The sequence below is a fragment of the Myxine glutinosa genome, chromosome 9 (genome assembly GCF_964187855.1).
Source record: "Myxine glutinosa chromosome 9, kmMyxGlut1.1, whole genome shotgun sequence".
Classification (NCBI taxonomy): domain Eukaryota; kingdom Metazoa; phylum Chordata; class Myxini; order Myxiniformes; family Myxinidae; genus Myxine; species Myxine glutinosa.
Window position 1 is genome coordinate 36,018,888 of NC_136269.1, and position 15,238 is coordinate 36,034,125.

The 15,238-nt window shown below is 45.4% G+C and overlaps 1 protein-coding gene across 6 annotated transcripts in view; it reads right to left on the bottom strand.

The window, feature by feature from the left end:
* Positions 1–2,767: 2,767 nt before the first annotated feature.
* Positions 2,768–15,238, bottom strand: part of MOCS1 (molybdenum cofactor synthesis 1) — a 34,314-nt gene continuing 21,843 nt past the window's right edge. For 2 of the 6 annotated variants that reach the window (XM_068129291.2, XM_078784271.1), the window contains exons 7-11: positions 12,920–13,032; positions 10,785–10,895; positions 7,131–7,251; positions 5,358–5,420; positions 2,768–5,247 (exon numbers count right to left, since the gene is read on the bottom strand). In XM_068129291.2, the coding sequence (XP_067985392.1) occupies positions 5,365–5,420; positions 7,131–7,251; positions 10,785–10,895; positions 12,920–13,032 (401 nt within the window). In that variant the 3' untranslated portion in view covers positions 2,768–5,247; positions 5,358–5,364. The remainder of the gene's footprint in view (positions 5,248–5,357; positions 5,421–7,130; positions 7,252–10,784; positions 10,896–12,919; positions 13,033–15,238) is intronic. The other 4 variants (XM_068129289.2, XM_078784268.1, XM_078784270.1 and 1 more) reach the window with 3 other exon arrangements.

Consider the following 15,238-nt stretch of genomic DNA (forward strand, 5'->3'; position numbering starts at 1 on the left):
TTTTCGCAATTTTTTATGCATACTTCCGCATCTGCAAGATGGCGGCCTCCATGGAGCGATTTGGTGCGTCAAAGCTTCGAAATTCTCAAAGGATTCAGCAAAATCTGGCTTTTCAACATAATACGTACGCGTTCATTCACAACACCGGCTTCACCGGCTATTAATGTGTGTTCTGTCCCTAAAATTGAGTTATACTCGGCGTCACATCTGCCAGATTTTCAATGCCTGCTCCTCTCTCCTCTCCTCACCCTTCTCTCTCTATCTCCCCCCTCCTCATACACACCCCTCACTGTCCCACTCCTCCTCCCTCTCCCCTACCCTCCTCTTCCTCTCCTACCCTCGCTGCCACTCCCCTCCTCACAGCACCCCTATCTCCCAAAGTGTACAGTATAGCAACATGTGGTGAGGCTTCGCTCTCCCCCCCCCCCCTCCCACTCCTCCTCCATCTCCCCTACCCTCCTCTTCCTCTCCTACCCTCGCTGCCACTCCCCTCCTCACAGCACCCCTATCTCCCAAAGTGTACAGTATAGCAACATGTGGTGAGGCTTCGCTCCCCCCACCCCTCCTTTATCTCTCCGGTCCCCACCTGAATCCCTATTTCTCCTCTCCCTCTCCCCCCCCCCCCCCCACCGCTCTCTCTCTCCTCTACCCGTCTGTCGCTCCTCTTCCCTCTGCCTCTCTCCCCCACCCTTCTCTCCTCCCATCTCTACCCCTCCTCTCCCACCAGAGGATTGCTCTCCTCAAACTCTCTACTGCCCTCCTCACACTCTTCTGTCTCTTCCCTCCACTCCCTCACCTCTCTCTCCCCTCCACCCCCTCACCTCTCTCTCCGCCCCCTCTCAATCCTCCCATCATGAAATGACTATGCATTGCCCAGCAACACCAGGTACCTTTGCTAGTAGAAAGTAATGGATCTGGTCGAGGGAGGCATTGATCCTGCATTGAACTGAAGCAGTCAAGTTCTCATTCTTCCCTCCAGGTCTTCAAGACAGCTATTCACTGCTACCTCAGATCATCCCCAATCCATGATCATTATCTTTTCTACCTCCATTAGCCCTTCTCATGCTTACCTTTTCCCAAGTTTCCAGTTTTTCCTTCCTCAGAGTTTGTGGCTGTATCCATCTTATTTACTCATTGTCTCTTCCCCTAGCCCTCTTATGTCCAGGTCTACCTTTATTTTGTCCCTCCACAATGCTGTTGGGGTGTGTTTCCCTCCTCTCTTTCTACTATTCCTTTTGTTCTGTTGCATTCTGATCCATTCTATGTTCCATCTCCTCCACAAGCCTCGACATTGGATGTATACAAAAAAGTATTTATCACAGTCTTCATGAGTTTATTATAAATGAATGAAAGTTGTTTCCAATGATGTTGATCTCCTCAATCAATAGTTGAGGACAAGAAAGACTTCAAGCAATTTAAACGACGTCATCAACATGTCGAGAAACTCGAAACCACTTTGCTTGAGCTGTCATTTGCTGCCACCTGGTGAATCAGAGAATTGTTGCAGCTTTTAAGAATCGTTAACAAGTGTGTGGATTCCTAATCAATTCCAGTTTTCCCTCTTGAGAATTTCCTTATGTATCCATCTTGTCCACCTGGTGTTGGCTTAGCGGTTAGGGTGCCGGCTTGGGATCCTAGGATCCCGAGCTTGAATCCTGGTAATCACGGAATTAACGCCAGGGGTGTTGACTCAGCCTGTCATCCTTCCGAGGTCGGAAAGCTGAGTACGAGCTTGCTGGGATGAATAATCCCAGTGTGTACCCCAATTTAGAATAGGTACACAGTATCTCTGTGCATCGTCAGAGGCGACTAAGGGTTGGCGTCAGGAAGGGCATCCGGCCGTAAAAACATTGCCTCAAACAGGGAACCATGAGTGTCATGGGACCAGAAAGGCTAACCCCCGCTCTACCGGGGAAAAAATGGCCTTAAAATGATCATTCATTCATCCATCTTGTCCACCCCATGCATCCTCTTATGCCCCCCCCCCCATTCCTCCTCACACCCGTTGTTTGGCCATCAACCTCTGTCTTGGCCTTCAACTCCACTGTTGGTGTTTTTTCCCCTCTCTCAACTGTTCCTTTTGTCCTGTTGTGTCCTGATCCGATAAGTGTTCTAATACAAGCTCTTCCACTAGCCTCGACTATGTGTACAAAAAAGGCATGTAGCCGAATCTTGTTTGTGTTCCAATATTGCAAGATGTATAAACCTGTGTTGTGAGTCAGCAGGTTTAGACATATCAATTTGCGGGTCTTTGAACAGCCATCTTGAAGCCCTGGAGGGAATAATGAGATTGAATAGACTGTTGATGTTGGTTCCACAGGTGAAAGGAAAGAGGAACCAATGATCGGAGGTGAGCAGAGCCTGCATTTTGGGAGTTTCACCAGAAGTGGGTTCATAGCAGCGAGAGCAGGGGTTCCCAACCTTTTTTGTGTTATGGCCCCCTTGGCTCCCAGAGCACATCCCCAGCACCCCCCTCCCTTTCGCAAGGGTTGAGCGGCAGAGCACGTGTAAGCAGGCTGAGTGGTCTGGGGGCATGCCCCCCAGAAATTTTTGATTTCTAGATGCTCTGTGGTGCATTCTGAGACGTGATTTTTCCTTTAATTGGCTATTTTGTTTGTATGAGAATTGGTAAATTATTACACAAAAAATGAGGAATTCCAAGTAGCCAACATGAACATTTAGTTCCATAGTTTTTTTCTGTTCCTTATTGCCTCCCAACTACATCGTTTTTGGAAGAAGCAAACAAAGCAACGTCACTCGAATGATGCATGTTTGATATGAGATTTTAATATTATCAGTAGCAACACTATGGACAGCATAAAATAGAACTGTCACACAAGAAAACAGTATGAAAAGGTTCCAAGTCAAGAATATGTGAAAACTAAAACCTCTGTTGTGTCTGTATTTAACGTAGTGTGTTATAATCTCACAAAAAGAAACTCAATTCGACAACTCAGGTAAACAAAACTAGGGACGCGGTGCATGCACCGTAAAAGTGAATTAAAAACTCAGTGGGATGGCTGAAATTGCATTTTAGCTACCAATTGGGGTATCCATGGTTGAGTCACAGTCAGGGCACAGCGGAGGTCATCTTCCACATGGAGCCGATTACACTGTTTCGATTTGATATTCAACAGCGTGGAAAACCCCGCTTCGCAGAGATAGGTAGACGAGAATGGCAGAAGCACCCGAATAGCTATCTGGCTGATATTAGGGTAGCGACCAATTGAATGAATGAATGAATGATCGTTTTAAGGCCATTTTCCCTGCTAGAGCGGGGGTTAGCCTTGCGGGCCCCATGACAATCATGGATTCCCTGTTTGATGCAATGTTTTTATGGCCGGATGCCCTTCCTGACGCCAACCCTTAGTCGCCTCTTACGATGCGCAGGGATACGGTGTACCTATTCTAAACCGGGGTACACACCATGAAAGACCCATTCCCACCCAAAATTCCATCAAGCTCTTCTCTTCGAATGTGTCTTTGGCAAATGAATCGTTTCGGAGATCCAGGAATTCATCTTGCATTGCCTCTGGCAAATTACCCCATAGCCCCCCGAGAAATACACCATGGCCCCCAGGTTGGGAACCACGGAGCTAGAGGGTATCCAGGCACACGTGTTACTGAAGATCGTTACAAACATCAATACATTTCACTCCACATGGAACATGAGGGTTTAACTGATCATCAATCAAGATACAACAACAGATCGTTTGTTGGTGGAATGCTTCCCACTCTACTGAAGACCCTTTAGGGATCAAATGCTGCAAGTATAACATTTTATTAATCTTGAATTTAAAGAAATCAGGAAATAACAAAGATGTACAAGGAGGTCTTGACACAGGTTTAGTGTACATATTGTGCTTTTTAAGAGAACTAATGTTCCAGTAGTGATTGGGCAAAGCATAATCTTAGAGTGCAATAAACAAACAGCAAAAGGAATTAAAGAAACTTAAACAAAAGAAGAAATGTTAAAATCACAGCATCTTAGATTACGGACATTATTCTCACATTCATCGGTTGTGGCTGGAAGGATGTCTTTGAAAGACGTACACTCGCCTCGTAGCTATCTATCCTGGTTTTGGATCCCGACCCAGCTAAATCTGTCATCCTGGTGTTTCACAGGGGCAGGGTGATTTATCAATGTGTGTGCCGTCCCTCAGATGATATCCTATCTGCTGCCATTAGCTGGTGGACGTTAAAGATCCCATGGGGTCCTTCGCAAGGAGTACGAGAGTCATCGCTGGTACCCTGAACAAATTACAAATTCGTGCCCAAACTACTGTGGGGAAAAGGATAGCAAACCACCCAGCATGACCTCGGCCTAGAAACTGTTTTTGGCAGAAACAATGTTCTGTAACTCAGAGTATGGTACATCGGATCGGATCATCAATGGATTTATTAAGTGAAAGAAAAGGTTAGTTGAAGTGACATGACAGAATCGAGGTCGAACTAGCTAGCTCATTCGGTGATAATCACCTCGCTGTCCACCTGTCTTCTTGCAAAGCTGCACGTCTCGTATGACAATGTCACGTGACACCGCTTTGCACATGTCATACAGAGCTAAGGCAGCAACGCTCACTGCTACCAGCGCCTCCATCTCAACACCGGTGCGAGCACATGCCTGGCACTCTGCGGTTACCAAAACCGTGTGTGTGTTCGGCTCCGTCGTTAGCTGTATGTGGACAGAATTCAAAGGCACAGAATGACAAAGTGGAATAAGATCGCATGTACGCTTTGCAGCCATGAGGCCAGCGAGCCGAGCCACGGCGACAGCATCCCCCTTGGGAAGGCCTCCGGTGCAAAGCTTTAAAAACGCCGTCTCACCAAGTTGAACCCTTGCCTGAGCGACGGCACATCGCTCAGATTCAACCTTGCTGCTCACATCTACCATCCGTGCCTGCCCGTGTTCATCTAAATGGGTCAGTTCTCCAAAGAGATCACCTGCAGCCCTTTTATCGAAGTATATATTGTTATCTTTGGCAGTCGTTTGAGATGTGTTGTTCGATTCGCCTTCCTTCTTTTGGGATGTTGTGCAAAGCAGTTTTCGTGACAATAAACGACCATGTCCTCCAGGAGTTGCAATGGCCTCGTATTGTAGGCCACGCAAAAAGTGTCCGGTAAAGTCAGAGCCTTTCTTGTAGACAGCAGGCATTTGTAAAAAGTGCAAAAGGGATGTTCCTAAAAAAGGTGTTCGGAAGGAAGTCGCATTGCTTTCCAACAAACCTCTCAGTGGTAGAACCTTGCCTGAAACAAGAGAAAAGGAAACGTGTTGCTTGCAACAAATAATTTGTCAAACATGTGGACATGCAAACTTATTAAAGGATGACAGTTGAGATGAAAGAAGAAATACGTACATAATTATTAACCGCCAATAAGGATCATTGGTCTGTTCTTCAGCTTCGAAATGTTAAACATTCCTGTTTTATGGAACACAATGCCATTCTTCAGAAACATTTTTAAAGACACCATCACACCGGTTATTTGTACTATGTATAAGGTACAGTCGTGGCCAAAAATATTGGCACCCTTGCACTTTTTTCAAGTAATGCACCATTTCTTCCAGAAAATTGGTGCAATTAAAAAAGATTTTGGTATCCACAAATGTATTTCTTTGGTTTGCAGTGAAACAAAACAAAGAAAAGCTGAAAAAACTACTAAATCTTAGCTTATTCCACACAAAAATCCTAAAATGGCCCGGACAATATTATTGGCACCTTTGAGAAGTTGTTACAAATAATTAGATTTCAAGCTCATTGACTTTGGAATTGAACTCACCTGTGGTGAGTTGCAGGTACCTGCAATATAAAATCATTCATTCAACCAGTTTGGATGAAGAAAAGGAGTCATTCTGCTGTTTTGTGTCACTGTGTGCACCGCAATGAGCATGGAGAAAAGAAAGAAAACCAGAGAATTGTCTGAAGAGGTCAGACACAAGATTGTAGCCAAGCATGGCCAATCTCAAGGATACAAGTCCATCTCCAGAGACCTTGATGTTCCTGTGTGCACCGTACGCAATGTTATCAGGAAGTTTAAGGCCCATGGCACTGTAGCCAACCTTCCTGGACGTGGCTGCAAGAGACAACTTGATCGAAAGATTGTTCGAATGGTGGAGAAAGCACCTCGATCAACTGCCAAACAGATTCAAGCTGACCTTCAGACACAAGTTACGACAGTTTCAACTCGCACCATCCATCGCCAACTCAATGAAAGGGGGTTCTATAGTAGGAGACCCAGGAGGACACAATGCTGAGAAAGCGTGACTGGAGTTTTCCAAAACACACCTGAACAAGCCAAAGTCCTTCTGGGAGAATGTCCTGTGGACAGGTGAGATCAAATAAGAGCTTTATGGTAAAGCACATCATCTCTATGTTTACAGAAAGCAAAATGAAGCCTTCAAAGAAAAGAACACCTTCCCTACAGTCAAACATGGAGGAGGTTCAGTGATATTTTGGGGTTGCTGTGCTGCCTCTGGCACTGGGTGTCTTGAATGTGTGCATGGCATCATGAAATCAGGAGATTACCAAGGCATTTTTGAGCACAATGTTCAACCCAGTGTCAGAAAGCTGGGTCTCCGTCGAAGGTCATGGGTCTTGCAGCAGGACAATGACCCTAAAGACACTTCTAAAAGCACACAGGAATGGTTCAAGACAAAATGCTGGACTGTTCTGAAGTGGCCAGCAATGAGTCCAGATCTAAATCCCATTGAACACCTGTGGGGAGATCTGAGAACAGCAGTTGGGAAAAGGCACCCTTCGAACCTGGGAGAAATTAAGCAGTTTGCACAAGAAGAGTGGGTCAAACTGCCGGTAGAGAGGTGTAGGAAAGCTCATTCATGGCTATAGGAAGTGTTTGACTGCAGTTATTTTGTCCAAAGGCCGTGCTACCAAATATGAAGTCCCGAGTGTCAATAATTTTGTCAATGCCATTTCTTTTTATTTTCTGATTTAAAAGGATATATCAAGTTCTGAATAAAAAATATCGGTTCTGTAAAATTAGCAGTGAAATAAAGAATTGTGGAGACTAAATACTTTTGTCATTTTCGACTTATTTTTTAGAGAAAATTATGAGTAATTTGAAAAAAGTACCAGGGTGCCAATATTTTTGGCCACGACTGTAGGTGTTCGTACCAGCATGCTGTTTCTTCTTCTTCTTAACAGCTGCATCAACTATGACCAATAGATCTTCTTCACTGGCTCCTGAGCGAAGGGCATCTCGGAGAGATACTTCGGAACTTCCAAACAGGCAAACCTGTGGAAGGTACAGCCATTGATAACATTAATCACCCTCCACCTTACCCAAGTACACAAAGCTACAGACAACACAGTCATCATTAGTTTGGTTTGAGTGTTCTCTGGTGAGGTCAAATTGTGTGCACATTTGTATTGGGGTGGTTTGTTGATCAAGTGCAGGCGAGATGGGCAGAACCAACACCTTCTATGTCACCTCCAAACCAACCCTTCATCTTCTTCGTTTGTATGCGCCACAAGGCAGAAGGGGGCCGGCGATAGTTTACCTACTCTTCGCAAATGACACCGTGGGATATTCAACATCCACCAACTAATGCTGGCAGCCAGGACACCCGTTTATCGTCCATCCGAGGGATGGCACACACACATTATTGACTCATCCTGCCTCTGCATGTACACAATTGCCAGCAGGATGGCAGTTTGTATCTGGTTCGCGATTCAATCCCAGGATAGACAGGTTTGAGGTGAATGTGACAAAGGATGAGTAAATGGACTCCAACTATTTGGTTACAATTATTCAGGAGCAGAACGGGAGGCAAAACCAGAGCGTGCCATATGGATAATTATTAGCTTAGTTTATTCCATCAAAATTGGTTATATGCCACGGTACGTAGCATGAGCTGTATTTTTGGAAAGGCTACAGAGAATCTATACCACACCGCCGTTTCTCTGAAAAAATGTGAAAGTTGGAAGGAGATGAGATAAGAAAGTCAGAAGAGGGTGGAATTGTGGTAACATGGCACGATACCACTACGTATACTATCACAGCCCCACTTATTTTGACAAGATGACTGGGGAACGTTTTTGACCCAAGTGTTCCACAAACTGGCCAGTCAAGCCTGACGTTCAGCTGGAGGTGACAGGCATTTGGAATTTGTTCAGGTTGCAAGAGATAACTCGCCTACTCTTTAGAAATGACACCATTGGATCTTCAATGGCCATCACCAATCAGTCATGGCAGATTTCCTTCTGATGGACGTCCTTCCGGTTGGACAGTGCAAACATGGATATTCAGTCCCACATGTCAAACACCAGGATGAGAGTTTATAGTTGGGTCGAGATTCAAACCCAGGCTAGATGGCTTGAAGGTGAGTGGTACATATGTATACATTTGATAGAAGCACGATAAATTTGATTTTTCTTGCATTCTATCTACCACTCTGGGTTGGGATGGCAGGAAGGACTATGAAGGGCATGAAGAAAGACAACCATGTATGACTGGGAAGGGAGATGGGGCTGAGGTTTTCAGGCAACCCAGGAATGAAACAGAAAGGAAGGGAAGAACAGGAGGCCATATGGGGAAGGATATTTGAAAATGAGAGTATGGGAAGATTAAACATTTTAAAATTGTCATTTAAAACATTTGAGTTGACAGGGAGAGAGGGGTTGGAGTAAGAAAAAGGTAAGATGAGGAAAGAAATATTCTTGGGATATTGAATGACTTCAGGATTGAGTGTTCTGAATGAATGAGCTAGGAATATATTACTTATGGTCATTTTGAGAAGCAAGAAGAAAAAGAGGCAAAGTTTTTCAGGCAGGGTGGAAAAGGAAGAGTTTGACAAAAGATAGAGTTTAGCAAGGAGTGAATGAGGAAGCAAAGCTGTTGAACACGTGGCCAACAAGGAATGAGATGGACCATCAGAACATGAGAAAAGGGGCCTTTTTGGTTTTCTTGAAGATATTGTCGCGTGGACCCTTCCGGTTAACACCAGGGACTGCGGATGGACCAAAACGGACTTACTTGAGGCGACGACCAAACACGGATTGTGCTATCAAACGCGGGAAGAGAAGAAGGGAAGAGGAAGAAGCGGGAGCAGGTAACTGTGGAAGGGGAACGAACTCAAACGGGCACAATATTTGCAGGGAATGGAAAATAATACAAGGGTTTATCAAAATAAAAGGTAGGGACAGGTAAACGCGATACTAATTCTAATTCTAAATTGGGATCCCACACACCAGACTGCAGATACGAGATGAGGGAATGAGTTTCCGAAAAAACACGTTCGTCGTGTATTTGTGAAATGGTGCGTCCTTATCTGTCTTGTCGTCTTGCGTCCGTCGACCAACGCGGCTGGTGTCCGGCCCCCGCTCGTGCGCCACCAGGCTTCGAGCGATCCGCTCGCCCTGGCCTCGTCTGTTCAGCAGCACACCACGAGGTCCCTCGCTCCAAGCTCCAAAGCACCGAGCACCGCTCCAAGCACCACGCGTCCAATGCCCTAAAAGCACCACGCGGCCCAAATCACTGCCAGCGATCTCCACATGAGGTCCACCGTGAGGAGAGACAGGAGAGAGAACAGCGTCTTGACGAGGAAAGCCACAGGGAGGAATGCGACTGCACCACTAAGAGCCAAGTCCAAGTCCAAGTGAGCTCCTACTCCGAGCCAAGCACATCCTTTTTATAACCTTCCCGTTGACGTCAATCTTGGCGCGCTCCCCAATCAGCGTCGCGTAGCTTCCCGCCAGCCACCGAACCTTCCAGTGACTTCCCTCCAATGAACAACCTCCTTCTTAGTTGCGTCTTCGCGCCTCCCGCACTGGTTGGCTGGAGGTTCGCGCTGACCAATCACAGGCCTCCTGGGCATGTTGCTATGCAAGTTCGTGATGCGACCGGCGGCAGCCATCATCCACGGTGTCCTGGCCTGGTTTCCTGTCCGTTTTCTTCCAAAGTCATTGTCAGGGAAGGGAATTTAATTACTGTGTGCAATAAAGGGCCTATCTAAGTGTCTACAGGTGTGTGTTGCCATAAGGGACAAAGGTTTGATTACCAGGTGTGACGCACAAGGGCTGTTATCTTTAATCCCTATCACTACCTAGCACACGAACATCCTGGTATGTTCACAGGTATACTCCTTAACCGACAAACCGGACTAAACACACAGAACATATTACAGGGCAGATTCCCTACCATGACAGACGAAGCATGTTACCTATTCAGATCTACCTGACCAGATATTGCTCTACCCCACCGACATAACAATATAAAGGAAGGAATTAGTGAGGGTAGGAATTGGGATTGAGAGATGATTGGAGGAAGATGACAAATGGGTATGTGTGAGTCGGGGGAAAAAGTGGATATGTCCAAGTAGTCGAGTCAGACGCTCAAGGTCAAAACAACCAAACAGGCATGCAAAAAAAACACATGGCAATGAGCACATGATCTGACTAACAATCAACACAAGCAAAAGAACACAACAATTTACAAATCTGGAACAATTTACTTGACCTTGGAAGCAGGCCACTCGGAGGGGATAAGAAGAGTTGCTGCCACAGAAAACGGAGGTCAATTTTGCATTAACCCATTAATTGTGACTTCCAATGTCTTTCTCCTCGAGGTAATACAAGGAAAGCATCCTCCATGTTGACGTCCGTTTTGTATCGTGAATTTTGTTTTTCGTGATATCGTGAATATCGTGAATTTTCGTGAAATATCGTGAAATGAATCGTGAAAAATATCGTGAATCGTGAATTTTGTTTTGTATCGTGAGGAGAAAATTGAACATGGACAAGCATCCTGAAGATAAATACACGAAGTACCTTGAGGTTCCCGTCGGCTGTTAAGCGCAGCCTGTTGCAGGAACTGCAGAAGTGCTGAGACATCGAAGTGATGAAGGCAATTTGACCAACAGAACCTGGAATTTTGTAGGCCTGAAATAAAATGGAGGTGGTTATAAGGATATTTTTCAATTTGCCATATCATATGAAAATGTGGAAACATGTTTTTAAAATGGGGATATGTTTTTGAATCACAATGAACAAATGTGACACTGAGAAGTAAACAGGACTATCCCGCACTCAGGGCCAAACCGAGTGCACCAAAGTCATCTTTCGTGGCCCATACACCTTTGGGTGTTAATGGCAGTTCTGAAGAAAATATGTGAAACTGATAGTGATCTTCAATGAGAGTTGGAAACTGAACTTTGGATCCCTCTTTATCAAAAACCCTATCGTGTGGTGTATCCAGGAGTGAGGGGGCGACTTTTTTGTGGTAATTGAGAAGGATATAGAAACATGTGAATACTTGAATGGCACACGGTAGAGAGCATACCTCCGCCAGACTGAACAGTTCACGTTTTGTATCCCAGTGATAGGCCAGATCTGGATCAGGACTTAAACCAAAACCTAATCGGCTTGTTCTTGTCACGTGACCAACTCATCCACCAAGTTTTGTCATAACTCATCAACAACTTTTTGAAATATAATGACATACAGGATGTATTGCAGACAGATTCAGCCAAAGCTTGAACAGGTTGGGTTTGTGGGAAGATGTATTGTGGAATGTGGTATCATTTTGGCTCCCTCTCTCAATGGTGCGGAATCACTTCAAAAATAAAAAACAAATTCTCATATCTGGATCCGAACTCAGATCTTCACCAAAATCTAAACAGTTCGTCCTTCTCACAAACCCAAACTGTTCACCAAGTTTCGGCGGAATCTGTCCACAACTTTTTGAGATATCCTGTTCACAGTCAGACAGACAGACAGGGGTGAAAACATAACCTCCACACACATTCGGTGGTGGAGGTAATAAAGTGTGAAATTAACATGTTAAACATCAATAAGAAAATATTAAGGGGAAAGCGAGTGAATTGGGTTTCCCCCATTTTCACGTTAACAAGTAAGGCCTCATTCCACGAGAATATTTTGGTTACATGCAATTTCATTTGTATTACCGAGCAGACAAGATTAAATAAACATAGCAGGTACTTGGAATGTGTTAATTGGTTTCATTGATCTTTTGTTATCTGGCTTCTTTAGTTGTAATTTTCAGTGTTTTGACGTTTTTGCCGATCATACGTTTTTGGCAGCATCCATACTCTCCTTCCTTCTCCCAATCACTCTTGTGAATGGTGGGGATGGACGGACAGTGAATGGTGCTGGGCCAAGGACATCTTGGTGCCGGGCCAAGAGCGAGTGGTTCTGGGTGGAGGGTGAGGGCGCCGGACCGGGGACGAATGGTGCCAGGCCGAGGGTGAATGGCACAGGGTCGAGGGCGAATTGCACCAGGTCGAGGGCGAATGGCACTGTGTTGAGGGCAAAATGCGCCAGCCCAAAGGCGAATGGCAGGGGCCAAGGGCGAATGACAGGGGCCGAAGAAAAATGGAGCCAGGCCGAGGGCGAATGTCACTGGGTTGAGGGCGAATGGTACTGGGTCGAGGGCGAATGTCACTGGGTCGAGGATGAATGGCACCGGGTCGAGGGCGAATGTCACCGGGTCGAGGGCGAATGTCACCGGGTCGAGGGCGAATGGCACCGGGTTGAACGCTAATGGCACTGGGTCGAGGGTGAATGTCACCGGGTCTAGGACAAGTGACACCGGGTTGTGGGTGAATGGCACCGGGTCGAGGGGAATGGCACCGGGTCAAGGGTGAATGGCACCTGGTCGAGGGTGAATGGCACCGGGTCGAGGGTGAATGGCACCGGGTCGAGGGTGAATGGCACCGGGTCGAGGGAGAATGGCACCGGGTCGAGGGAGAATGACAGGGGCTGAGAGCAAACGAACAGCAGCATGTATGTTAAGGTGTAAATGCAGAGCTGAGCGAAGTATGACAAACAGCATACACTGTGGTCCCATATCTAACATAGCGTCGATTGTTGTCATGCTGCAAATGAAATACAGCGTTACCAACACTTTTGTTTTTCTTTTGCTGAAAGATCTGCTAAAACGTCACCTTCGAAGTTCCATTTTCTTCATCTGGTAACCGAGTGAGATTTGGCCACCTTTGCTTGATCAAATCCAGCATCTCCTGGTAGCTCACCATCTTTTTGAAATTCCAACGATTGCCTAAAACCAATCAGGATACCACCATTTTCAGTTATCAAATGATAAACAATGTTATTAACAATAGCTGAAGACAACACAAACAACAACATGCATTTTAAGGCCATTTTCCCTGCTAGAGCGGGGGTTAGCCTTGCGGTCCCCATGACAATCTTCTCCATTTTGCCCTATTTTCTGCATCTCTCCTTGTACATCTCTCCTTGTACCACACGATAGGGTTTTTGATAAAGAGGGATCCAAAGTTCAGTCCATCAACGGTCCCTTGCCCGCATTTCTTCTTCCACCATCTTTAGCCAAGTCTTTCTCGGTCTTCCCCGTCCTCTACTTCCTTCTACATTCATTTCCATCACTTCTCAACCAGTCACTTTCATCCTTCCTCAACACATGACCAAACCATCTCAACCTGTTCCTCTTCACAGCATCCATCACAGGCTCTATTCCCATCATCTTTCGCAATTCATCATTTGTCTTCCTGACTCTCAACGATACGGCGCACATCCACCGAACCATTCGCATTTCCACCCTTTCCAGCCTTCGTTGCTGCTCTACGTTCATTACCCATGTCTCACTCCCATAAATCATAACACTTCTCACACATGCAGCATACACCTTTCCCTTCAGCTTCAACGACACTCCCCTCCTCATCAGCACGCCACTCAGTACCCGAAACTTCTTCCATGCACATCTCACTCGAGCAACCGTTGCCGAGTCTGATCCACCTTCTCCATTCAGCATGTCTCCGAGGTAGCAAAATGTTTTCACACCTTCCAGCTTCACGCCATCTCCATGATCCAACTCAACATTTCCTCCATCTGCAGCTCCCTCTGTGCACACCTTACATTTGAATGTAGCTGCCACACTGATTAATGACCCTCTCAGACCACTACATTTTTGATGAACCCACTCAGCGCACATTGTACATTGAATGGAGTTCACTCCAACACCCTTCCTGCACACAGCACACGGCCACTTCCCAGTTCTTTCCACCTCACCACATGCTTTACCACTTGCCATCACCTTCGTCTTTCCGATATTCACCTTCAGACCTTTTGTCTCCATACATTCCTTCCACTTGTTCATTTTTTCCTTCAGTCCATCCATACTTTCCGCAATCAACACCAGATCATCTGCATACAACAACTCCCACGGTAAACCCTCCTTTACGTTCTGAGCCAGCACCTCCATCACAGCTACAAATAGTAGTGGACTTAGTACCGACCCCTGATGCACTCCCACCTTCACCTCAAACTCACCACTGTTCCCGTCCTTCGTCCTTACAGCTGTGCGCGCTCTTTTGTACATTGCCATCACTACTCTGATCAACCATTCCTCCACTCCTAACTTCCTCAATGCCCATGTCAATACTTTGCGTGGAACCCTATCGAATGCTTTCTCCAGATCAACAAACCCAAGAAACAACTATTAACAATTGCTATTAACAATAGCTGAAGGACGAGGAGAAAACAACTCCCGAATCACATCCCAAGTCGCATCATTGCTTTGCATATAATGGACTTGGGTTTCCCTCATGGAGAAGTTTGCATAACCACTGTTATGAACACAACACTCTTGATGCCATCACACCTAAAGATGGAATTTTTTTTACATGCTAGCCAATAAAAGCTTTTGATATTGCAAATTACCTTCACAAAATAAGTGTGACTCGTAGTAAACCGGTTAATTCCCCCAGATTTACAGATGGGATAATTCATCCAAAATTGGCGCATTTTATACAACTTGTAACAACCACCCCCACTGGGAGCAGTGCTATACAAATACACATTTACGTAGAGAGAATAGGTATCCTGCCTCCATCCTGTACAAATGCAAAGTAAAAAAAAACAAAAAACATTTAATAAGAATTTTTTTGCAAATTTTTTTTTTTAAAATAAAAATATATTTGAAATAAAATGTTTACCCCCAAAATCCTTTGTGTGCACAGCCAGAGTACAACCACCAGCTTTCAAATCATTCCCTCTCGTGGTTCAGGGGTGCATGGAAGTAAACAATCCAACACTTCTTGAATTATATACAGTATCGTTTTTTGCAAGATCTCTCAATGGTGAAGAATCACTTAAGAAATTAAATAATTCTCGCATCCAAATCCATATTCAGATCTTCACCAAAATCGAATCGATTCGTCCTTGCCACACACCCAATCGGTCCATCAAGTTTCGTCCAAATCCGTCCATAACTTTTTGAGATATCT